Source organism: Electrona antarctica (assembly GCF_951216825.1).
Source record: "Electrona antarctica genome assembly, chromosome: 6".
NCBI lineage: Eukaryota > Metazoa > Chordata > Actinopteri > Myctophiformes > Myctophidae > Electrona > Electrona antarctica.
The window spans coordinates 25,472,497-25,500,423 of NC_136811.1; the positions used below are offsets into that span (position 1 = coordinate 25,472,497).

Here is a 27,927-nt window from a genome sequence, read left to right on the forward strand (position 1 = left end):
GCTTAGACGCAGCCAATCATGAAAAAGTGTCCATTACGGTCGTCTATACCAGGGGTTCTCAACCCGTGGGTCGCGACCCCTCGGGGGGTCGCCAAATTATTTTGGGGGGTCCCCAAATAATAAAAAAACTGAATGGCTGTAAAATGGAAATGAAGAGTTTACATATAGTACACATAGTACATGCATACACCTTCCCTAATGATTATATCTGGTTTCAGTATTTATTTATGGTGTATTGTCTCTATTATTAAGGTTATTGTAGCAGTCAATTTATATTGGGGGTCGAGAGGGGGCGGGGCGGGGGTCCCGAGACGTTGCCAAAGCATTTTCGGGGGTCCTCGGCCAAAAACGTTGAGAACCCCTGGTCTATACGGTCGTCAGTAGTGGTGCGTGCAAATATAGTTGCGCAAAAACCTCCAAAGACACTATTGAGCCATTGATCATGGAGAACAGGCAAGATAGGCTCATCAGAAAACTAATTTCTCTACCATTATTCTTTACAAATAAGCCCCTGTATAGAGCGTCGCAGTCCCGCCCCCTACCATGGACCAGGAAATGAATCCCAATGCATTTTTCCCATAGACATTTCTTAAAGTATTTATTTAAAGACGGTTACGCCGCGAACAAAGCCAACTCGAGTCGTGACAACTCATGACAACACAAACAATATTTTGGACCAAACAAATAATTACAAAGAAGAAAAACAACAAAAAAAAGTGTTGTAACCTGCCGTTTTTTTCTTCTTTCTAATTATTTGTTCGGCCCAAAAAAGTGTGTTTGTTGTCATGATTTGTCACGACCTGCGTTGGCTTTGTCTGCGGCGGAAACGTCTTTAAATAAATACTTTCTGAAATGTCTATGAGGAAAATGAACGGAGAATCATTTCCTGGTCCATGGTAGGGGGCGGGACTCCCACACTCTATATAGGCCCTCGTGGCTTGAATGTGGAGGATTGCGCAGGTTGTTGAATTCCCAGGTGAACCACCCTTATAGAGTAAGTATGCACTCATTATACAATATGAGCATTTCAGATAAAGGTCATCTAAAAGCAAATGTCATACAAGGAATTTGATGTAGAGTGGCTTGACTGCCTGAGAGAGGATTTTTTAAATCTGTGTCTCACTGAAGGGGCTTGACTGCCTGAGAGAGGATTTTTTAAATCTGTGTCTCACTGAAGGGGCCAACCATCAACAGTGATTGTATGACTGTCCCCACAACTAGATAAGTGGTTCTCAACAACACAAAGCAAAGCAAAGCAAAGTTCTTTGTTTACCCAGGGTGAATGGACTAAGCTCGAGATGCTTGTTTACAGCCAGACCCTGCTCATAGAACATTTCATGGTAGGGGTTCAGTGCCTTGCTCAAGGGCACTTCAGCGGTGGTAATTTTAACATGCCGGTCCGGGGATTCGAACTGGCGACCTTCCGATAACAAGACCGCTCCGCAAACCGTTCGGCCACCGCTGCCGTGAGCTTGTAGATCAGCTATTTTAACAATTTCACAACTTTCTTATATTTGACAATTTGGATTTGTTATAGTACAGTTTGTTCATTAATTTTGATACAGTAATGGTCTTTTTACCAGCTGCAGGCTGGGCTATTTTCTTTTTTTTATGTTTTTTTTGTGGCTTTCGCCTTTATTTCATATTTTTTATGGAGGGACAGACAGTAGGCTGACAGGAAATGGGGAGAGAGATGGGGGGAAGACATGCAGTAAAGGCCGTCGGGATCGGGAGTCGAACCCGCAGCACACTGCCAGACTGGATTACCAGCCAAGGTGCCTGGACCACTGAGCCATGGCCCAGAGGCTGGGCTATTTTCTATCGGGTTGGTATTGGCAACTTATCATTGTAGTGACAATTTATCATTTCATTAGCTGCCGTAGTCAGACCTGTCAGCCAATGGGATAGTATTGCAGCCAGCAAGTTAGGCAACCATACACCTTTAGCCTCTAGCCGACCTCTCTGCCAATGGGATAGCATTGCAGCCTGCAAGTTGCAACAACAACCCACTAGTTATTTCACCAAGGGATTCTTATGTCAACTTTCAATTATAACACGCAAGCTAACCCAGGTAAAGTACTGCGAAACAGACACCTGTGGGTGTATGTGTGTGTGTGTGTGTGTGTGTGTGTGTGTGTGTGTGTGTGTGTGTGTGTGTGTGTGTGTGTGTGTGTGTGCGTGCGCGCGTGCGTGCGTGTGTGCCTGCATATTTCCGCGTGCTGAAAATAGCCGATCTACAAGCTCACAAGTGTGTGGTTCAAACCGCGATGTGCTGTTTTGTGTGTTCAAGATGTTGGCGATTCTAGTGTGAGGAGATGGGAAATATAAAAACCTGTTACCTCACTGAAGGAATATAGTAACATGGCCAACAACTCCTTACATACTGTACAGCCTACTAAAGATTACTAAAGAGATTTATAGTTTCAACTGGACAGGGCTATACGTGGATGAGTGAGCACTAGGGGTGTAACGATACATTTTAACAGCGATACGATACATGGTTGACAATACGATACATGGACGATATTGCTTCATTTTGGCGATCCGATACGATTCAATGATTTGAAATCGATACAGTAACTATTTAAAATACATTGACAATATTTTAAATTAAGTAATTAAACTCCTCTTTTTCATTTTCTTCTAAAAATTGCTAAATACCACGCACAAAAATGTAGTATTGATACAATCGATTAATTGCATAGCAAAACGATTCGATACAGATTATTTCCATTGCAAAACGATACGATACGATACGATACATAGTCAATGTTGCTGTTTTCATTTCGATATACTTCGATTCTTGAAATTAAAATACATTTTCCGATGTTGCTATATTGTTACACCCCTAGTGAGCACACATCACAGTGCACACCTCGACAGAGACAGATTCAATTAATTTGGTGTTGGACTCAGGTTTACTATGTTTTTATCAGGACTTTTGGCTCTGTGCAGTGCTAGAAAATCCTTTCATTGTCACTTTCTGGGGAGCCCCTTAAAATCGTGCAGGGATCCACAGGGTGAGAACCTTTGATCTAGAATAGACCACATGGCGCAGCTGATGCTGCTGCGACAATCACAGCTCACCTAACGCTGGAAATCTCACACCAACATTGGTGCTTCGTTCACAAACTGCACAACTAGTGACTTGCTATCCATAGCTATTGCACAGGGAAGCCACGCCGTTATAGACTCTACATCTTATTTGTAATTCTGCTAAGCTACTGTAAAGCATGATCATCCGTCGCAGGCAGCACTAGCAGTCCAAGGCAGGTGTGAAGCACTTTTCACAACAACAGCCAGTTAGCTTTACTCTAGGGGCTACTGCACATAACATAATGTAGGTTAGGACCTGGACTACTGTCTAGCTAATGACTTCGCTCTGACAGTCAGCCATACGTTTTCACCCATTATCCTTGATTTTCTAGTGCAGCGATTATTCAAAATTTGCAAGCAAGGCTCTAGAGGCTATACTACAGAGTCTATACTATAGGCAAATGTTTTTGCCCAGCCCAGAAATATGCAGCATCAGTATATTCTTGTGTCCTATCAATAGATTAGGTACAGACAAAGTATGCATGAAGTATGCATGGTGTATCAGATTAACATTGTAATTAAAAGAACAAGGGAAGAAAAAAAACAGAAAGTCCCAGGTTCGATTCCCGGCACCAGCAATGTGTCGAGGTGTCTCTGAGCCAGACCTTATTGATGAATTTTTTTCAAGGTTTCGTTCATTGCGACACGTTATAGCTTATAGATCGGCTATTTTGAAATAGCTCATGTATACAGTAGTTAAAGTGGTTCAACACATTTTGATAATGCTACTAACACCTTGCTGGGGACCCACTGAAACCCTCTCAATGACCCCTTTGAGGACCACTGGTCTACACTGTGAAATCCTGAGAGTTTTATATCAGAGACTGTGTAAAAGGAACCAAATGGACCAATACAGATATGGGACCAAATGGACCCGCACTCACTGGTCACTCACTGGATGCTAGACTCTGTGAATATCATACCTGTTGGCGTTTCTCAAACTCCAGTTTAATGGGCGACTTGATGCAGTTGCATGTGTCCTGGTAGGTCTGCTTCAATGCCAACTCCATCAGGTGTTTGTGGTATGCCCCTGCCATATTTCCGCAGATGAAAATGATAACATTCGCCAAAATCTGTTAGGAAAATAAATAAGACAAAAATATGGATTTGTTTTACCTAAACATGTTCTTGACCAACATTAAGGTTGTAATGATAATGATGATCAATTTATTTTTTATAGCACTTTTCTAAACAAAGTTGTGCTTTACAGAACGTGCTAAAATCAGAAAACAACCAAGCAATAAAAACAACATATTAAATCAACAGAATAAAGAATTTGACAATTAGAGGTGAAAAAGGCAAATAGTAAGAGAATCATTTAACTCAGAATAGATTTGAAGGAGAGCACTGGTTGTGCTAGTCTTTGGATCATCAGGGTTCCAAAGCCTAGGGCCCTCCTAGGGGCCAGGGCCGCATACAGTTGGAGGCCATCGATATTGTCCTTTTCTTTTTGCTGAGGTTTGCGTGATCTGCGCAAAAGGACAGTTAACCCATTTTGGGCGGGAACCCCTTTTGGTGTTTTAAACATTATGTTATAATTTAGCTATTGAAAAATAGCAGATCTACAAGCTCATAGCGCGCCACCGAGTGGCGCGCTACGAGCTTGTAGGTCTGCTATTTTTTTTAAATCGCGTAAATATTTATTTCAGAAAACTGGAGGATTTAGAAGGATTTTTAAAAATTTTGACCCTAAATGGGTCAAATGATAAGGGACAATATCGGTGGCACCCAACTGTAAGCCCGATCACCCCGAGAGGCGGTTTTAGGAGCAACAAAGAAAGCCTTACCTGAGGATCTAAGGCTGCAGCCCTTATAGGGCTCCAGTATAACCGTAATGTACTTGTGCTTAATTTAATATAATCATCTTTATGATTTTGATAGGGATATAAAGGAAAAAATATATATAGTCTGTGCATTCATATAATTAAACTAGAGTGCATTATGTAAATTGTGACAGCAATTAAACAGGAAGTGTGAGTAAATGTAATCTCTCAAGACAGATAAAATAAATTGCAGATGGGTTCCCAGATTGGAGTAAATGTGACAAAATATGAAAAATACATTTAATTTCATTCAACATTAACTACACATTGACAAGCATTTGCATCATCAGCAATTCAAAACACGTACAGTATTGTTTGTAATGGATTACCATGGATTACCATTAACGGTAATAGGAATGGGTAAACACTAAACAGCATTTATCTCCAGCCAAGGATGACCCTCAAATGCTACCAGTATGGCAAAGGCTTTATCTCAAGGACACTCACTCTGGTTTCGAGACGTTAGTGATCAAGTATTAATTAATAAACAGATAATTAGAGTCCATTCAATCATCCTGCAATAGTCCTCAAAGAGCCATTTACCAACTCTATGAATAGCTTCCACTGAATTAACAGCTCCTCGCGCGCCGCTCACCATCTCCTTTCCGCCGCTCGTTTGCCTTTCACACAGCTTCATTAATGTTGTGTTTGCCTTCCTTGTGCATGTGTGCATGCTTATGTTTGTCTTTCTCTGTGCATACAGTATGTTCCTACAGTATATGTATCGTTGGCGTCATGCAGAAAGCTCATGTCTGCATCATTTCACTTTTATTTCTTTGTAAATGACTGCCCTACTTCATCATATTAACTACAGTGTCAGACAAAAGTAGCAAAAATAGCCCAATAGATCTTGTAGAGCTTGTAGAGATTGGCTGTTTTTGCTATTTCTAACTTGGAATCCTGAAAAGTAACGATGGGACATATGAGGTTTCCACCTGACAGCGTGTGCTTCCACATGCACCTGTTTGCATGTGTGTAACTGTGTACCACTTAAGTAACCACACACACACACACACACACACACACACACACACACACACACACACACACACACACACACACACACACACACACACACACACACACACACACACACACACACACACACACACACACACACACACAAATACATAAAGCTTACTTTCTCACTATTTTACTCACATTTTGTCTAGAAGATGGACAGTCACAACTGTCTGCCACTAATTAGCATTCCCAATGCAAACACTGTAACCCTACACACTGCGATATGTGTCACTTCCTAGGGTATATGGAAAGTATTAAACAACATAATACAAAATGGTGCTGGAAAAGTAGAGATACCAAACTATTTTGTTAAAGATAACAATACAATTATTAACAAAACTATAGACATAGCAAATTAATTCAATAACTTCTTTGTGAACGTTGGTAATAACCTACGTAGCTAATGAAATTGCAGAGCAGGGAAATGAGAAGCTGAAAATTGGTGATACAATGAAAAATAATCTCCACTCCATTTTCATCAGGAGAGTTGAGGAAAATGAAATCATTGAGATTGTGATTTTTTTTTTTAAACAAAACGTCCACAGACTGCATGGGTATTGACATGACACTAGTAAAAAATATCATAAAGGTATTGTTAAACCGTTGACTTATATATGTAACCAATCCTTCCAAACAGGTGTATTCCCCAACAGTATGAAAATGGCAAAGGTTATTCCAATATATACAAATGGTGACAGACAATCATTTACAAACTACAGACCCATTTCCCTGCTTCCGCAGTTCTCTAACATTTTTAGAAAAACTATTTGTACACAGACTTGACAATTTCATTGAGAAACATAACTTATTGTGTGATCAACAGTATGGCTTTAGAACAAATCGGTCCACCTCAATGGTAGTCATGAATCTGACAGAACAGATTTCCAATGCCATCGATAATAAGGAATTTACAGCTGGTGTCTTCATAGACCTTAAGAAAGCCTTTGACACGATTCACCATGAAATATTGTTAAAAGATTGGAGTATTACGGTATTAGAGGGACTGCACATTCCTGGTTAAAACGTTACCTTGTAGACAGAGATCAATTTGTACAATTAAACAATGTAAAATCAGATAAACAAAAAGTAAAGTGTGGAGTTCCTCAAGGATCAGTTTTGGGTTCCTAAACTCCTCATTTAAAGGAGCATTCAGTGATTTGGGTGATTTGGAAAAGAACCCGGTCCACCCGGTAACAAGATGTGCACATGCACACGCTCTACAGTGGGGGAAGTACAACAGACCAACAGCACATGCACCAAGGCCCGCCCCACTCGATCATGATTGGAGGAAGGCCCCTCTCATCCTGATTGGATGAAGGCTTTGCCACCCAAAGCCCAAACCGAAACTAGGGTTTTTTTACCCCAGGGGCTCACTGGGGACAGGGAGGAACTCCTTATATGGTCAGTACACTTTATAGCAGGGAGGATTATCCAAAAAATAAGAAAAAATAAGTGATATTTGAATTAAGTGAAATCACTGAATATACCTTTAACCTTCTAAATGATGTCTTATTTGCGGATGCCACTAATTTATTTTGTCATGGAAAAAATCTGGAAGAGACGAACGTCAATCCGATTTTTATCCTACAGAAAAGAGTTATACGAATAATTAAGAGAGCCGAGTACCATGAGCCTACCAATGCCCTATTTATAGATCTCATGCACTACAATTCTGGGATCTAGTCAATCTGCAAACCCTGTTGATTCTGTACAAAGCCCACAACAAGCTACTTCCATAATGTCTTCAAAAGCTTTTCGAGACAAAAGAAACCAAATATGAACTTAGAAATGGTGGCATGTTTGATACAACTTTTGCAAGAACAAATACAAAGCAACACTGTGTATCTGTGAAAGGGGTAAGTCTCTGGAAATGCTGTGACAAGGAACTGAGGACATGTAGTTCAATCCATGTGTTAATTTTTTTTTTTTTAAACAAGACGATAAATAAGTATAGACACGTCTTATGTGTTGGGCAGTAACGAGTTACTAGTTACATATTACTGTAATATTATAACTTTTTCCAGTAACGAGTAGTATAACGAATTACTCTGCAGAAATAGTAATATAATAACTATTTACTCCACCAAAACACGCTTCGTTACTCCTTACTTTCACTTACAAATGAGCGTAATTTGTTTTTGTTCATTCGTTCAGTTATGCACTTATAGTAGATGGCTGTTGCATGGCATGTAAAAATAGAACAGATCTACAAGCTATCAACGGGTAAAAACAGAGATGCGTTGTAGCTTGTAGATCTGTTTTTTGTTAGCCTGCACAGCCTGTGCACAGTTATGGACCTGAATCACACAACAGACGGTTGCAGACATAGTATAACAAACCGCTTATCATTTTGGCTTAAAACTCTTGAACTGTGTCGCCCAATTAAAGAATAAAAGTTTTCCCTGGATCCCTTGGATCATTTGCCCATAGAGGGGGCGACACAACCGGAACAGTTGCGCTATCATGGCCCTGGGTAGACATCAAGACCTGGTGGAGATCTGCACTCCGAGGAGCACACTTTTCTAGCCTTGAGGTCTAACTATGGAGGTAGATGCCCGCCGGCTCACCAACACTCCCGTTCATCTAGAAGCTAAACCAGGTTTATTTTCTTAGCTCATCCCTCATAAATAGGTAAAAGTTACAGATCACGAACTGGAAAAATATATAAAATCACATGGGACAAGGAAGATCCATCAAATATGACGAGCTATGCATTTTGTACAGACTCAAGGAAAGAACACCATGTGCTAGTGGTTCCATTTCCCACCATTGGTTTTGGACACTTCGGAAATAATTGAGCAATAGATTTGGAGATTGGCGGAGTGCCGACAATAAAGTCGTGTTGAGAAACTACAGTTGCTTTAAAGTAAAAAGCTCAGGCAACAATGATGCTGAATGTGTGAATGTGAAATATGACAAAAGTACAGCAAACCTACACCAAAGTCAGACATGGAGGAACATGTGTTAGAGTGCATCGGCTCAGATTGAGGAAAGTGAACACAGAAAATATGGATCAATGGATTACAAAAGATCATTCCGAAAATGACACAAACGTGGAGCAAGGACAGGACATGGCTGACAGTGACCTAGAGGTCATACAGGGACAGAGACCAACAGAACCACAACCGGAGCCAACAGAAATGGCAGATGGAATACAAAATGAGACAGAACACACGGCTGACAATACAGATACACATGGTACAGAGCAGAGAACAGGTGTCAGTCTGAGACCTGTTCTCAGATTGTGAGTCTGAAAACAGGACAAATTGTGAAATACAAAGACAGAGGTGTTTTATACACAGCTAAGATTTTGGGGCGTACAGGAAAAGCTATGGGCAAATACAAAGACTGGTATAATTTTCTTTATATTGAACCCACTAATGTTGCAGGCACCACAGATGCAGCTGGCATGTCGAAAGTTGATAATTTTAGGTAGTAACAAATTATGTGCCAAATGTATGTAATGATGGATTAACAAAGGATGTGTCATTTGACTTTGCAAAACATGTTGAGATAAAGAGCTGGAAAGATAACAATGTGTTAGAGGAAGTTAAAGATGCGGGGCAAAAATGTGTTTCTACTAGGTGGGTGTGTACTCTTAAAGAGTCACTCACTGGACCAGTACCAAAAGCACGCCTCGTGGCTAGAGGTTTTGAGGAGTTACAAGTGTCAGATTTGCAAAAGGACTCCCCCACAAGTGCTACAGAGTCCCTCTGACTACTTGTGGCAGTGATTTGTCAAAGACAGTGGACACCTTATTCAATGGACATAAAATCTGCATTTTTGCAGGGAATGACACTGTCACGTGATGTTTACATCAGGCCTCCTACCTGAGGCTGAGAGTGAAGGCACATTATGGAACCTAAAAAAAGTGTGTCTATGGACTGGCGGACAGGAGGAAACATTCTACTGGCTAGATAAGGACTGTGCTGTGTGTGGAGTTCTAGCCTGCCATGTGGATGACTTCATATGGGGAGGCACACAAAGCTTCTCCACCAGTGATACCACAGCTCAGATCTGAATTACAAATCGGACGTGAGGAACATGAAAACTTGGGAATAGACTTGTGGGAATAGACTTTGTCACTGTGAACAGAAAAGTACAAATACACCAGGAGAACTACATACATTTGTAGCCCTGCACATATCGATCCTTCGCGGGCTGTGGAACAGGACTCGCCTCTGTGAGAAAGAGAGAGATGAACTCAAATCCTCTGGGTTGCAAGACAGAGCAGACCAGATGTCAGCATAAAAAGATCAAGCATAAAAAGTGCAACTGTTCAAAGGATGCCAGAAAGTGACCAGAAAGTGCATGCTTTGATGGTTACAGTTTTATAATCTTCTCAGTTCTTATTATATGCTAGTTACTGCCATTCAGGATGGAAAATTAAATCCATTTGGATTTGGGGAGAAGTAGTTTCATAAGGGGCTGGTATGAAGTACTTGATATACAAGTCTGTCTGGCAGGCACTTAACAAGCGATCATTAACTGTGTCTGTTAGAGAGAGGGGCAGAGAAGAGTGGCTTTGCTCAACTTGATTTATACTTATATTCTCCACTCTGATGAAGGTAAAAAAAACAGTCTAGGAGAGTCAAGAGGATTGTACGTAGCACTCTTGCAGGTGAAACACTGGCAATGTCAGAGGATTGATAATGCTATCTTTCTGTCTACACTCTTCTCTGAACTGACTGCTGGTGATATTGCTCATGCTGCGCCAATAACCTGTGTCACGGATAATCATTCACTGGCTGATGCACTTAAGTCCACAAAGTCAGTCACTGAAAAAATCAGCAGCATCAAAGAGCTCATCCACACCAAAAAGGTTGAGCGGATCCTTTGGTACAAAACAAAAGAATAACTTGCAGACTGCGTTACAAAAAAGGGGGCTTCACCTCTTCAGTTACTGAAGGCCTTTAGTGAAGGACAGTGGCAACTTACTGAAAGTACTTAGGATTGTGACTTTGAAAGGAATATTGTCGGCGGAGTGCCGACAATAAAGTTGTGTTGAGAAACTACAGTTGTTTTATTCTAGTAACAGATTTAACCTCTGCACAACTTTGTGGAATCAGAACTGCAGCATCACTCCCGATCTTCCGCCGTAGTCTGAAAACCCACCTTTTCAGACTCCATCATGGCCCATAGCACTTACCCTACCCCCCTTAGACAGCACTTCTTAGACTTATATAGCATTTGAAACAGACTTATAGCATGTCATGTAGACAGCACAATAAGTGCATTGTATGTAGTCATAGCACTTCATAGTATATATGTACAGCATAGTATAGCATATATGTATAGTTTATAGTTTATATGTATAGTGTCATTATATAGATATGTTCTAGTTATAGTTTATATGTATAGTGTCATTATATAGATATGTTCTAGTCACGTTCTTAGCTTACGCATGTTTCGCGATAAATGCATTTTACATATGTGATGTATTCCCATGCTTTTTGTTCTTGCTTAATGTAAGTCGCTCTGGATTAAGAGCGTCTGCTAAATGCCTAAATTGTAAATTGTAATGTGGTCACATGGACCACAACAGCCCTCAAATTTACAGGACTTTTATATAATGTTCCAATACAAGGAATTGTGTAATTAAATTAAATTTAATGTCAGTGAAAATAAAAGACGTTTAAGGAAATACACAAAATAAGAAACTAATAGTTTAATTCAACTAACCCTTACATTTTTAAGGGTCAGATTTTACACTGTTTACAGTAATATTAACACAGTTATTACTTGAGGTTATGTGATCAGTGCCATATACGTAGGGAAGGTAAAGAGTCTATGTCACTGATCACATGACCGCAAGTTCTAGGCTAACACAACAGCTCTGTGGTAAATGAATGACAGTTCAATGTTGAAAATGAGTGCTATTCCCCTTTAAAAGAAATGCATTGTTCCTTTTGCTCTCTGAGTGGTAGAAATATAGAAATAGAAAATACTATTAACAGAGCTGTAGAGGTACATTACTTCACTATAGAATACAAGACACCCTTCAAATTGCTGTATAGACTAGTACACATACTGCATAAGTCATGGGAGTTAGACCATTTTAATAGTCAGACAAGAGAACTTAATTATGTGAAACATTCGTCCATTCTTGCATGTGGAAGGTGAATTTGGCAGAGAAGGGCTGAGAGCTATTATGGTGGATTTCAGGATTATCTGAACTGAAGAGCTTAAGCCCCACTCTGGCCATATGTGCCAAAAGAGGCAGTTGTCCGAGATCTCACAGGAATGTTGAATTTTGTTTTAATCCCGTTATCAACACAGGCTGTGTGCCCTGTTTTATTTGATGCGTTTCCTGTTTTATTTTGTAGCCTGAATGTTTTGCACTACTCCCATCTCAGTCTGCCCTTGTGTCTTCCACTCCCCTGACCATCCAGACCTGCTCCCAATTACTCACATGCCCTGCTACCAGACAGCACTGTATAGGGTACTCATGCCCTGCTACCAGACAGCACTGTATAGGGTACTCATGCCCTGCTACCAGACAGCACTGTATAGGGTACTCATGTCCTGCTACCAGACAGCACTGTATAGGGTACTCATGCCCTGCTACCAGACAGCACTGTATAGGCTACTCATGTTTTCCCGGTATCTCTGCCACTGCCAGATTGTCTTTGTTCATCCACATTTGTTCATCCACATATAGTCAACTGTGCTCTTTAGAGACCTCAACAAAATAATAGTGTGTGCTCTGAAAAACAAGAGATCGGAAAACCTGGCTCTCATGCATTAAAAAAAACTTCCGGCTTGCCTCTCAATCACTAGAATATGTTCTGTATGTTTCAATATACTCCTTGTGTATGACTACAGTACCTTGCTCTCCAGTAAAGCCTTTTGGGAATTTCACCGCCTTGTTCTCTGTGTCTGCGTATCTGATCTGCTAAAACATTACGTACGTGGAATATTTGCTTTCAGGTCTATCCCTGTCAAAGAATTATGGCTGAAAATGTTTAATGTTAAGGAAATACAGATTTGCATGAACACAAAACATATTGCAGCATTGGCAATGAGGTAAAATAAATATTATTTATAAGGACAAGAATAACATATGGCAGTATTGGCAATGAGGTAATTGGCAATGAGGTAAAATAAATGTTATTTATAAGGACAAGAATTCTTCCAACATAATTCCTATTTGAGCTTGGACAGCTCAATCTCAAAGGCATGACATTTTGGTTATGCACTTTCATCTAAAAAGCTAGACAGAGATATGCAAATGGAATAAAATATTGAATCTATGAAATATAGAAATTAGCAAAGGTTGCATTTTGCATTTAGATTCAAATGTGAAACGTCGCATCACAGCTCCTGAATAAAGGGGCTAATACTTGGTGTGTGCCTGGGGCATAGAGAGTGTCTGTGTGGAATTCTCATGGCTCTAGCTACATAATCGAGCCTGAGTACTATAATGAATTAATGATGTGGGACTGCGCCAGAGAAACTATTGTTTTTAAACCTTCCTCACTCTCTTATGCATGTTTGATGAATCATACAATAAAGCATGGAAATGAAATTATGGGGGATTATATTGTCACACAAACATGCTGTTTGAGAATGGAAGAGATACATCATGTGCTGTCAATCAGTAAGACAGTAAGCAAGGTTTGTCACTTCTTTCAAATGGTTAACCCATTTGGGAACGTTTGACTACTAGCCAAGGGTATTCTTAAAACACCCGACAACAAAACACAACAAATATTGCAGTGATAGTAATGCAGAATCCATGTCCCTGAAATCCCCAGTGTCCCATGCATTTGCACTGCTGACCAATGTAGCCTATGGAGGAACAGAATAGCAGCACAATGCAAAACATGAACAAGCTGTTATTCTATGACCAATATAACTATACCTATATCGCATATCACCCATTCACTGTTCATTAAACAAGCTGGTGTACTGAGACCAGTGAGCCAGCAGTGTAAAGTTAAATGGACTGGACAAAATGGACATACTGATATCAGCATGTCTCCCTCCCACTTAAGACTTCCTGTGCAGTATGTAGGCACACTGGAATAATGTACAAGGGTGCACCAGTTTTTATGGCTTACATTTCCATATCTTATGTGATTACAGTACCTTCAAGCTGCTGAGAACATCTGAAAGTTTTTTAATTAATGTGCCGTACAGTGCATTCGAGGTAAATTGAAATTATTTTAAGTTATTTAAAATTATTTTTGCGTGTGTGCATGCGTACGTGTGTGTGTGTGTGTGTGTGTGTGTGTGTGTGTGTGTGTGTGTGTGTGTGTGTGTGTGTGTGTGTGTGTGTGCGTGCTTGTGTGCGTGTGAGTGAGCGTGCGTTCGTTCGTTCAAGTGTATGTTTTCACGTGATCATTTTGTTAAAGGGTTATTTCACTTTCAACCATATTTGTAATTTAAAACTCCATTTTAACCATGATAGGGTTAGGGTTAGGGTTATTCATTGAAAACAACCGTCCTTGGTTCTAGTGACTGATATTGTCCTTCTAATCTAATACGTGAGGGGGCCGTGTTTTGTCTTCAACCTTTTTCATTTATATATTTTTTAAGGTTTATTTTATTTGAAAGTGAAATATCCCTTGTGTTTGTGTACCATCAGAGTGTGCAAATAATAATTTTAAATAACAGCGATTTAGATGAAGAGCAGGTTTATTGTTGCTGTCAGCAATATTTGACAATTATCCATGATTACTTTGCCAATCTTTCCTCTACTTGGTAATGATGATGACTCAATCAATACGGTATCTTTACTGTGTGACTATTATTGTGCCATAAAGCCTTGCATATCGTGTATATCAACACACAAGGAATTAATTGTGTTATTGTTTGGATTTTAAATAGTCGGGATTCGAAACATTTAACTGTGCGTGTGTGCACGCGCGTGTGCGTGCATGGGTGCGTGCGTGCGTGCGTGCGTGTGTGTGTGAATTAAAGTATGCTTTTGTGTGAGAACTCAATATGTATTCATGTTTTAATTATATACATAATAGACTCCACCAGTGTGTGCAAGCAATAATTATAAATGAACATGATGAGAGCCCAGGTTTGTTGTTGTTGGAGTGCTGTCAGCAATATTGGTCAATAATGAACTATTTTGTATAATGGCTTTCATTGCTCTACTTGAAAATTGCCTACAGTATGACTCATTCAATCAGACTATGCAGTGTCAACCAGTAGTGTTCCTAACCAATGGTGGAAAGTATTTAAGAATATTAGAATATTACGTGTATACATTTTAGGTGGACTACTGGAGTATTTCAAATTTTCAATACTATTACTTCTACCTTACTACACCTCAGAAGCAAATATTGTAGACTAGCCTGCTTTATGTTAGACTCTAAGTACATTTTGATGGCAAGACTTTTACTTGTAAACAACATCCTATTGTGAGAGGAGGAAACAATAAGCACTGGCCAGTTTTGTGCAGGTACAGCAGAGGTAGAAAATAATGTTGGTGAATGAATCAGCATTATAAATAAAATATAATAGTTCGAGGCCAAAAATGGATGAATATGCATATGGGGGAAGACAATAATTTTAATTCAGCCTTGATTCCCAATCTTGCAATTTAAAAGTTCTGGGGTTGGAAACGGAAAAGGTTTAGAAATGTTTTAAATATGATGGACTACAGTCTTTGGATTCAAAGGCCTTGAGCAACCTAACAACAATGAGCTATAAAAGACAAAAATAGCCTCAGAGGACGTAAGCTATCAAGTTGATTGAGCAGTCTATACTGTAGTGTTTGAGTGGTTTAATCTATCAACAGCTCCTCGTTACTTGCTATAAATAGACCCACTAGAGCAGTGGTTTTCAAATGTTTCCACACATTAGTGCATATTCTGTATTCTGTATAATAATTGTATTCTTGTGTGATCTCTCTCCTTATGGACACACACACAAATGCATACACGTGTGCGCACACACACACACACACACACACACACACACACACACACACACACACACACACACACACACACACACACACACACACACACACACACACACACACACACACACACACACACACACACACACACACACACACACACTTTTTAACACCTAATCTTTTATTTGTTATATTAATGATTGAGTAATATACTGTAGTTGTTAGTTTGGATTAGATTTAAAAGCTCACGTATCACATCGCAAGATGAAATAGTTTGGAGCTTGTAGATGAGCTATTTTCAGTGCTCAACAGTGTCGTACGATGAACACATCTAGTGCATTTGATCATCCTGTAACACATTGGAGTCCTCTCTCTCTCTCCTCTTATCTTTCAAGGAGTTGATGACGTGAGGGGGAGGGGGGGGGGGGGGGGGGGGGGGGGCTGCGACTAGTACTCAGAGGCTTTTAAAGCCACTGACAAACTGACAGAGCCAAAGACAAAAACATGGCATATACAGGTACAGTACACACACATGCAACCAACACATGGGTTGACACAAGCACACACACCTGCACTTAAGAAGAACACAGGCGAGTGGGTTGAGAGACTGTCTGTCTGGGAATGGGAAGTTCAGTGGTTTGACCCTTGGCCAGTGTACATTTTGAAGTGTATCTGAGCAAGACTCTTAAACCCTACCAGTTGTCCCTGTGCGCTCATCAAAGCCACCTGTGCAACCATACTGGGTGAAAGTCCTGGGCCTAGGAGTTCAAAACTTTGAATCCCTATCTGACCGTGTCAGATTTTGAAATCCTGTTTTGTGTTCCAGGACCAGACAATCCAGAGCATTTTGTCCACGCATTTCAAAGCAATTCAGGATAGGATCACCCTGACCCAGTCCCAGATTATTATTTTTTAATATACCCAGATACTGATTAGCAGTTTTTTAATCCAACCTTTTTTAGATCAAACTGATCCCAATCCCCTGGTCCTAATCTAATGTGTTTGTTTTGAACTACTCTCTGATCTGATCGCATATCAAAGTGATCCCAATCCTGGTTTTGGTTTTGAACTACCCAACTAAATAGATCCACTCGGATAGAGATGAAAAGCTTTGGGGATCAGAAAATCCTCCCTTCTATTGAATGTAAATATATACAGTATGTGCCAATATACCGTGTGGGGGTCCCTGGGTAACTCTGTCATTTCTTGACCGTTTCGGATACGGGGCGGCTCGTCGGACCCACACAGAGTTGTGGGGGTCCAAGGTTTGGAGTTTGCGGTCCAAGGCTATGGGCTGTGGCAATCATTTTGAAAAAAAAGAAAAAAGAATGAAAAATAACTAAAATAGTTCATTTTTTGGAACCATGAAATTTAGTTCAAAATGTTGAATTATGAACTATGAACTGAACTAGTTCATTTTTTTAAACTCTAAATTTCCATTTTCCAGCCATTCAGTTGCATATATATATAATTTGGGGATCCCCCAAAATAAATGTGGGACCCCCCGAGGGGTCGCGACCCCCATGTTGAGAACCCCTGATCTAAATTATGCCTACATAAGTACGCCTGTAGGGTCGTCAAGGCTAGGGCAATTGCTACCGGCTAAGATGGAGTCTGAAGAGGTGGGTTTTCAGACTATAGCGAAAGTTTGGGACGTGTGGAGCGTTGTCCCGGCGTTTTTAGTTAATGCTCTTCCAGCTTCCCTGCGTTGGCTGATCTGAGCGTGCGGGAGGGTTTGTAGGGTCCGATCAGACTTTGAAGATATGGGGGTGCCATACCTTTGGTTGCTTTGAAGGCCAGCATCAGAGTTTTGTACAAGGGGAGTAGGGACTGACTGGGCCATTTTCCCAACAATTTAACCAATAATCTGTGCAGCATTTCCTCGCCCGCCCCGCGATAATTGCTCTGAAATCTTGACTCGTCCGCACTCCGCACGCCCCGCGGTTCAACCCGTGGGACCTGCGAGCTACGGGTTGGCCCGCACATCACTAGTATGTACTGTATATGTACAGTTGGAGGCCATCGATATTGTCCTTTTCTTTTTGCTGAGGTTTGCGTGATCTGCGCAAAAGGACAGTTAACCCATTTTGGGCGGGAACCCCTTTTGGTGTTTTAAACATTATGTTATAATTTAGCTATTGAAAAATAGCAGATCTACAAGCTCATAGCGCGCCACCGAGTGGCGCGCTACGAGCTTGTAGGTCTGCTATTTTTGAAAAATCGTGAAAATATTTATTTCAGAAAACTGGAGGATTTAGAAGGATTTTTTTAAATTTTGAGGTCAGGCCTAAATGGGTCAAATGATAAGGGACAATATCGGTGGCACCCAACTGTATGCATGTATTGTGTTGTTTTATCCATGTCACCTCTTAGAATGCAACACAAAAGCATACAAAAGCTCAATGACTTTCTCTACCTTCTGGCTCAATGCTACAGTAACACACACAGAAAATGGCTTATGATCACATCTGGACTGTAACGAAATGTAATTTCAAGGGCTAATCTCAAGGAGTAGATCAAATTAGGCTACGGAACATGAGCAGTGGTAGATTACTTAGATGCCTTTGTGCATTAGCTGTTAGCTTGCATCAGACTGACCCCAATGTCACACTAGTATGTCACAGAGCCAGAGTGTGCGTCTGACGCACTGGGACTGAAGATGATACTGTAGCAATCATGCTTTCATTTGCATCATCACACTGTAAACTCCTCAATGTTAATTTAACTCTGTAGCACGGGTCTTCAACATTTTGACATCAGTGTGCTGCGTATATGAATGTTGTTTGTCTACACACATTATATTTTCTATTAATATGTTGGATTCATGTTAATCAGTGTTATCAGACATTTAACCACCCATTCAGGCCTGACGTCGAAATAATTAAAAAAAAGTTTTCTAAATCATGACAATTTTCTGAAAGATTTGAGGCACATTTTAACGATTTTTCAAAAATAGCAGACCTACAAGTTCATAGCGCGCCACTCGGTGGCGCGCTATGAGCTTGTAGATCTGCTATTTTTCAATAGCTAAATTATAACATAATGTACAGTATGTAACCACCAAAAGGGGTTCCCACTCAAAATGGGTTAAACCCTCAATAGCCTACTTTGTGAAATTTACTTTTGGCTCTGTAGTCTGTACTTGATCTTCTCTTTTTCCCCTCTACACCAGATCTCGGTCTGATTGATTCAAAGGGTTCCTGAGTACGATTTCTCTCACATTGGCTCAGATTATTGTGTACCCGAGTACACTTCATTCAACTGTATGGGTTCTTATGTGGCTCAGTTTTTGTTTTTTCATGCTCATGCTACTCAAACACTAGCAGGATTTTTATTTCATGTCAACATTCAAGCAGAACTATCAGAAGGTACAACTAAGGTAAATGAATGGGTCACTAATGTGATAAAAATGTAATTATAGTGACACATTATTTTACCTTGCTTATAACAAAATATGATTAGCAGTCCACTTCCTTCTTTTGGTGTGGATGGCTTTCACATTGCAGTGTTCCGTACCAGAGTATGCATCAATCGGACCCCAGGCTACTGGCTACGGTTTCCTGGTGTTATCAGGGCATATGGTCGGAACGATGATCATATAAATGCTCATATGGGTATCCCTGATGTTATCAGTATATGGCCATATATGGTCATGCCCATATATGGGCATATGGGGGGCCTTGTCCCTTTTATGCTCATACTGTATATGGATGTCCCTGATGTTATCAGACAGTATACGGGCATATAGGACTTGCCCTTGTCCAGTCGTAAACCATGTCTGAAGAGTGTAAACTGACTGTGGAAAGTGGACTGACTAAGTAATCAAATTCCAGGTCTGGGAAATTGGCAAATTAAGCTTGGTTGGGGTTGCCAAGGCAATCAACTGGCTCATTTGTGCCACGGACAGTCTTTTCTGGCAGTTCTCTGACTCTGCGCAGTGCACACAACTTGCCCATGTGCCAAAAGTCGGTCAGTCGAATGGTTATTGAGATACGTGGATTACAAACACACATACAGTACAGCATACAAAGATTCTGTGCAATTACTGTAAGAAGATGTGCAATTCTATGACTTCAGTACACGCCTGTGGATGTGCATGCGACTTTCTCTGTGTGGCTGAGGTACATAGTAACACCGAACATCTCCTCATTACTGCCACAAACCAGAGAGTGCATGTCATTTGATCTGCTCAGTTCCCATGGGACAAACAGTACTCCATAATGAGATGCAGCACCTAACTATCTACAGTACATGTGTTAAAGTGAGTCATTGTCAGATAATTGGATACAATCTCGCCTGGATTCAAATGAAGTAAAAAGGCAGTTCTCTTCAGAGGCCAGGACGTGCTGTATTAGGAGAATTTATAGGCGAGTGGTACCAGAACGTTGTTGTCGCTCCCTCTAGTTTTGTGGTTGTGGGTGTTGCACTCGATATTTGAGTAATTAAGAGGCATTGAGGGCAAAGCCTCATTCACTATTTGGATGTCAATCTCATTTTCAATATTGCTTAACCCTGTCTTCCACCCTGAGCCCTAGGCCGAGAAGTAGTCGAATTTGTTTGTTTCGGGAGGTTTGAAATCTTTAGTGACATTGAGATGTTGGAAAACCAGGGGTTGAACGCATTCAAGTGGCATTGAATGAGGGCTCTGGCAAGAGTTCTGTTGACAAAAGAGGAAATTCTGCCCCAAAATCTTGTTCTTTGATTTACTTTTTTGATCACCTTTGTTGCCATGCTTTCACCTGTCTGTTGTAAGGAATACACCCCAAATACCGGTCTGTAACCTCTTCTTTACTGGAGATGGCATCAACATCAACACTGACCTTGAAATCAATTACATTTACCTTACAGAGATAATGTTTGGACCACAAACCAATGGATTCTGTTTTACCAAGGTGTAGTGACAGTTTGTTATCGGTAAGCCAAGTACGGAATTTGGTGAGTTCGGAACTGAGTTTCCTAAACCTGCATTTTGTCCTTTCGCGAGACCGAGGCCTATTTCACGAAACCTGGAAAGCCAGGATTTATCAGATATCCTGGTTTAATATATCCAGGATGAGCGATGAATCGGTTTCATGAAAGCAGAGTTATCTTTATTTTCCTACACTTATTCAATTATTATGTGTTTATGATGCCTTACACATTGCCATTAACGGATTACTTAAGCCCTGGCCTATATACAAAATCAAATGGCTGCACTACCTCATCATGACAGCTTGTGTGAACTTGTAGATCAGCTACCTCTGGTGAATGTTCCCCGAGAATAGGTTTGCTGGGGTGCAAGTGGCCTACATCCCGTTTATTTATTCATTTATTTTTGTAAAAGTGAATACTTTACTAAATGTTACCAATTGCTCTACAACATTTCATGCACCATCTGTGCAAAATGTGGCACCTTTAGACCAATTAGCGCAAAATATCTCTAAGCTCCTCCACTATGCATCTACTGAGGAAAAACGTGCACGTTCATTCAGCCAGGCTTTATGATCTTGGATCGACAAATCCGCCCATTCTCAGCCTCACTTGGCTTTAGTGGAACGGAATAAACCAGGCTGTATGGACCAGGCTTTAACATGCCTGGTTTTGGCTTAAATCCTGCATTAGTTAATTCTGCTTTCGTGAGATAGCCCGAGGATAGTGCAGAGTTGTCAGCGAACAGCATACTGTACTATGCATGTGTAAGGTGATAGCCCCCCCACCCCCCGAGAGACAGAGCTTAATATCCATGTATGACTAATGACTGCAACAAAAAAATCAGACAAGGCACAACTAAATTCACACTAAACATTGTGTTTACATGCACACTAACACCATGAGTACTGGGATAACAATCAGCTTATGGCAATAGTGTGATTGAAGCGTTAATGATAAAAACAGTGCGATTACAGCACTATACCTTGTGTTTGTTTGCATGTTTTACTAACTAAACAGTCGTGTTTCTGGCTACCACAGTGGTGGAAAAAGTACAAAAATATTTTACTTAAGTAAAAGTACAGTTATTCTACTTGAAAGTTACTTACCGGTAAGTAAAAGTAACCAATCAGAAAATTACTTAAGTAAAGTAAAATTATAAAAGTAGCTCACATTAAATGTACTTAAGTATCAAAAGTTCTTGGTTTTAAAATGTACTTAAGTATAAGTATAAATATATATAAAGTACAAGTACAAAGTACAAGTAAAAAGTACAAAATGCTTTTCAAAATGCCTACAAAGAAATTAAGTCCAAAAAATGTCATCCTGTCAAAAGTGGCTTGGGACAATTTTGATGAATTGAACAAGGTGGTTGTCTTGTTATTTATGGGTGTGCGAGATTTGTACTCATAATGAGAAATTATATATTGGGTCAGATTGATTGGAGATATATGCAGCTCTCTAAAGTGGGAGAGCTTCAGGTCCCCACATTCCATTCTACAGACCGACCGGTGGATTCGGGGGTTTACGACCTTCCTGTTGTGAGACAGGCCATTTATGACACCTTCTCAGAGGAGAGACTTGAGCTCACTAGGCTGGGCACATGCAATGGGATGAAGTAACTATCTTTAATTCCTTTCAATTGTGTATTGTGTAATGTGTTCTAAATAACCAATCATATATCGGATGGGTAAAAAGCCTAAATAATAATACCTATAATAGTCTGACAGTTTAATCTAACCTAAAGTCAGATCTCCAAACTGTCCTCTCAGAGAGAGGGCAGGAAGGATGGTCCTGTGGCTTCTGATTGGCTGTAAGTGTTAGCATGGAGGTGTGACATCAGTCATAGAGCTTGCTTTAATATACTGACAAAAGCAATGATAGACCAGATTCACCAATACCACCGAACGTGATACATGTACCAGGCAGATGCCAGCGGTATGTATCATATGCTAATATATATAATTGTGCATTATTCATAATTGATGTGATATGATGTTAGATTGTAACCAAGTGTTCTTGTGTTTCTTTTGTCCCGATCATTTATTAATGACGTTTAATTATGATAATGAAGATTTAAAACCACATAATTAGTGATACACTTATCACTGAACTAAGTCTGAAAGTCAACAAGGACAAGCTAAGCTTTACCATGATCTGGGACAGTGTTAAATGATAGCAAGAATTCCTACCGACAGAGCATGATAGAACTACAGACCAATAGGACAAAACCTGTGCTCCAGGGTACTGAGATCATCTTGTGTTGGGGCAAGTGTGAACAGAACGCGTGAATGTATGATTGTAAGTGTTTATGATTAACATGAATTAATAAAAAACCCTATAAAATGCACGTTTGAGTTCATCAAATATAAGCTATTATTGGAACATTTAGTTCACCCTGTGCGTGTTAGTCACTGTTACTCTGCCTATTGCATGGGCTGGTCGGAGCCCCGGCATAACATCGCCAAATAACCGAACAGTGGTTGTAAACAAGTGTAACGGTCTTTGTATTGAGTTTGTGCTTGAAATGTACTGTAATTCTGCAAACTGTGAATACATTTTTCAATCAATCAATCAATCAAACAGATGTAAAACTGGCCATTCATTATCAATGGCATTTAATGTTTGTGTTAGGAAAATATATTTCACAGTCAAATACATATTCATTTAGGGGTCCATTGCAAAACAGACATCATATTAAGCCCTTCACTAAGCCCCACCCACTCCACTCTGCGAGGGCAAGCTGTCCTGTCACCCAGGGCCATCACACAGATGCATGTTAAATGATTGCGTGCGATGCGATTAAGATTGTAATTTGTAGCGAGTAACGAAAGGTGTCCAATTGTAATGTAGCAGATTAAAGTACGATTTTTTTCCTTGTAAATGTAACAAAGTATAAAGTAAAAGTACAGAAAAAGAAAAATACTCAATATAAGTACAAATTCTCAAAACTTGTACTTAAGTACAGTAACGAAGTAATTGTACTTTGTTACTTTACACCACTGGCTACCAGTGCTGGGCAAGCTGCCCTCCCCCCTTAGATAGCACTTTTTAGACTTAGATAGCATTTGAAACAGACTTATAGCATGTCATGTAGACAGCACAATAATTGCATTGTATGTAGTCATAGCATAGTATAGCATATATGTATAGTTTATATGTATAGTGTCATTATATAGATATGTTCTAGTTACGTTCTTAGCTTACGCATGTTTCATGATAAATGCATTTGTATGTGATGTATTCCCATGCTTTTTTGTTCTTGCTTAATGTAAATCGCTCTGGATTAAGAGCGTCTGCTAAATGCCTAAATTGTAAAGCTACTTGCAGGTGTAGTGAACTAAGCTACCAGTTGCTCTATTTTAAATGAAGCTTCACTGCACTGAACCCCAGGAAATGCCACAAATTAAGCTACAGAAAGTTTACTAATTAATTCCAAGTCGTGACACACACACACACACACACACACACACACACACACACACACACACACACACACACACACACACACACACACACACACACACACACACACACACACACACACACACACACACACACACACACACACACACACTCTTGAACCATTCATGGCTAAAGGGGGTACCCTCTAATTTATTCCCACTCAGATTCAGAGATGTCCCATCGATTTTCTTACAACTCCTAAATTCTATTTGTGGTGTAAACATTTCTCAGGTGACACTATCCTCACCCAGTATGACACCACGTCACCCAGTATGACAACAAGAACAAGCCTCGGCATATCACAGCCAAAATACCTTGTTGACCCCTGGCTCTATAACCACAAACAGAGATTTGCCCTGTTGACCACAATTAGCAAATAGACAGCAAACAAGAAAATGGCATTACTGTTGGCAGCTAACAAAACTGATATGATAGGATAGGGCTGGCAGTGCCAATATTTACTAGAGGGCTTCACGGTCCTTGGCAGTGCCCTGTCTTTCCTGGACACCGTGCCTGCCAACTGGGAAGCAATCTGTCTCCCTAATGCAACATACAGTAGCTGTGGTCCTGTGAACACATAATGTGCACACATAATGTGCACACATAATGTGCACATGTTATGTTGCATTAGGGAGACAAATGCTCAGTATATTATACTGAGCATACACAATATATATGATTACCGTCTTAGAGATTTTGATGCAAGACACCCCTTGTGAAACCTTCATCAGTTGTTGGAAGGCTTAAAAAAGACTTACACATGAAAACAAATTGCCCTGGAACCTAGGCTATATCTCCCGTTTCCCCTGACTTTTGTTGTTGAAGTGGATTTAATAGCCTAAATCTGGGATTAAAGCATCCAATTGCATTCCCATGCTCTGTCTAATGGTGTGTACTATTTTGAACATGTACTGCAACTAAAAGTGAAATGTTTCCTCACTGCTACCTGTCTATTATATTAAAACATTTTAAGGAACAGGTTTTGCCAGTTTGTTTGACTTTATTGCCTGAAAGTGTGACACAACGTTGAATAACTAAAAATTATGCTGTCCTTTTTTCTCTCTCAGTTAAAAAACTACCAGTTTTGTCTACCTCTAGTTTAGTAATCATCATATTCTGTTGATGGGAACCCCCACCCTCACCTGACTGACTGAATGGATGGGAAAAGAAGAGTGAATTTAGCTATAAACCGTAAAATGAAGTGACATTGTCGTCATAAACCATAGCAAACAATGCCCAAAATATACAACAGATGAACAAAATTAGTGAATGACAAAAATGTCAGATTTAGCTTTTGCTTGCCATCCAAATCCCTGCAACTCCCCCCAGCCCGTCAACAAAACCGCCTTTAATCAGGAACATCCTCTAACATTACATTCCAGTCTGGCTGGCTGGCAAGCTGAACTGATGCACAGGAGGAGATGCGCTGATAGTGACCTTGTCACATCCTCCCCCAGGCAGCCCAGATGTCAGTACAACCATACTAGGGATGGAAGCAAATGTGCAAAGTAATGGCAGCAGAGTGCAATGAAGTGGTACATACTACATAGCCTAATACTAAAGAACAGTGGTAGGAAATACAGGAAAAATATACCAGAGCTCAGTTACAACATGTTTATTATTTGATTATGTCTGTAGATATTGGGCTTCAACTCAACTGGGTCTGTTCCAGTTGGATTGAAATTTTCAGAACCGTTGAAAACTTTAAAGCAGTGGTTCTAAAACATTTTCATATCAAGAACCCTAAAAATTGAGATGCAATTGCTGCAGACCCCCATCTGAAAACATTTGCTGCCAGGGACAGGGATAAAAGAAGATGTGATTTTCACCATTTTTCAAGATTTATCCAAATGTTTCGAGAAAAGTTGATCTACAAGCTCAAAACGGGCAGTAATTTATCTTGTAGATCAGCTATCCCAAACAAGTGGTTTAACGTTTCCTTGTTTTACTCAGGACCCCCTGGAACTCACCCCAAAGCTCATTGATTTAAAAGGTAGGGCTGGTCTATAAAGCAGCTGTTATGTGCATCTTTTCGCACTGTGCGCCTTGCAATGTTGGTGTGTGCGTCACAGTACTTGGCCGCGGTGCCAAGTCGCCTATAACAAAGCCTTGCGTCTGGCAAGTCCTATTCTCTACCATTGAACGACATTTCAGTATAGGCCTGGTTTTGACATAATGACGCCATAGGGCGATTTTCTGAGGCAGTCCGTACCTGATGTCATTTACTGCATTATATGAATAACGTGACATTTATTTAGCATATTCATTCATTTTCGTCATCCTGGCTTGGTTAGGGACGCACAGAGGCGAGGGGTGCCCAGCACCAGCATGCATCTGTGGCAAGTGTCCTCAGCGTGTTGTTGTGAGCTTGTAGATCGGCATCTGCTATTTTCGGAGTTGCCAGATTAATTTAATTGGAGGAATGCAATGGCATATCATCAGTGTTGACCATAATGGAACCGTTGGAACCAAATGAACCCCCGACGGCCGGCGCAATTCACCTATATAAACGATCAGCGTTCACTTTACTGTACTTTCTGCTCCTACTGTTGGTGTGAATATAAAAAAACATGGTTATATGGTGGTTGGGGGTGGGGGTCATATATATTCTTCCAGTCTCTGAGGGGGGGTCCCGAAAAAATATTTGGAGGCTGAGGGGGGGGGGTCAAGGAAAAAATAAAAAACAAAATCACATCTGCACCAGCCAGGGTGCATAAATAACGATCAGTCCCTAAGAGTGCTCTTGAGTGTGCATAGATTCTATTCTTACACAAGAACAAATCACAGTTAACACCCCTAGTGGCAAGAACGAAGTTCTCCGTCCTATCAATTAGTAACGCTCGTCGCCCAGGACGGAGATTAATAAAAGGACAGAGATTTCTTGATATCAAAACCGCATCGCTCCACAGGCTGGGAGTGTCTGTTGCGCAACATTTGATGTTATTTCCGGTTGGGACATCATACAAAATGTTCCCCCCCATTTTAGCGGATGAGATCGAGGCCGGCGTCGCTGGACCTGAGGGAGATCTAGAAACAAATTCCCTCTTAAGAATGGTTGGTGAATGAGGCCCAAATATTCCTTACTTATGCCAGTATAGCTCCAAATGTCACCCTGACCAACCACAATTCAAACGAATGGGCTACAGAAAGGTTTGGTGGGCACTACCAGAGGGAAACTTCTGGTAGTGCCCAAAAAAATTTGATTTGGTAGTGGAAACCAAATCAAATTGATTAATGATGTTCAGTTCAGCCAACAAATTACCCCTGTTGTGGATTGTGGAAGCAGAGTGGATGAATGAGGCAGACATGGTAATTGAAGCATATTACAAATTATATGTTACAGTACGTTTGAAAAACCAGTACGATGGAAAATAATTGCTCATTCGGGGCTTATGGCTGCAAGACGCACAAACGCTCCCTCCTTCCTTCCCACAGGACGCGGTTAATATGACCATCCCGTCCTGGTCCGGCCCCCGGTGGCCCATCCCGTCCTGGTCCGGCCCCTGGTGGCTAGTGCCACCTGGTGGCCGAAAATGGCTGGGCCTAAAACAATGGTCACGGATACGCTATGGCCGCGAGCTTGCTAATCGACCATTTCGTTTCTATTCTGTCTGTCCTTCTTTTTCGGTCGTACTTCTTTTTTGAAGAAGTTCAGCTATTAGTGTAGATTTTCGTCTTACACAATAAACATTAAATTCCAATTGACAATGAATGGAGAATTTACGTGACATG

At 40.5% G+C, this 27,927-nt stretch overlaps 1 protein-coding gene across 1 annotated transcript in view; it reads right to left on the reverse strand.

Annotated features, from left to right (window-relative positions):
* The window catches only part of adcy2a (adenylate cyclase 2a), a 132,630-nt gene that overhangs the window by 41,997 nt on the left and 62,706 nt on the right, over positions 1 to 27,927 (reverse strand). The window contains exon 6 of the mRNA XM_079503523.1: positions 4,020 to 4,169. Coding sequence (XP_079359649.1) covers positions 4,020 to 4,169 — 150 coding nt within the window. The remainder of the gene's footprint in view (positions 1 to 4,019; positions 4,170 to 27,927) is intronic.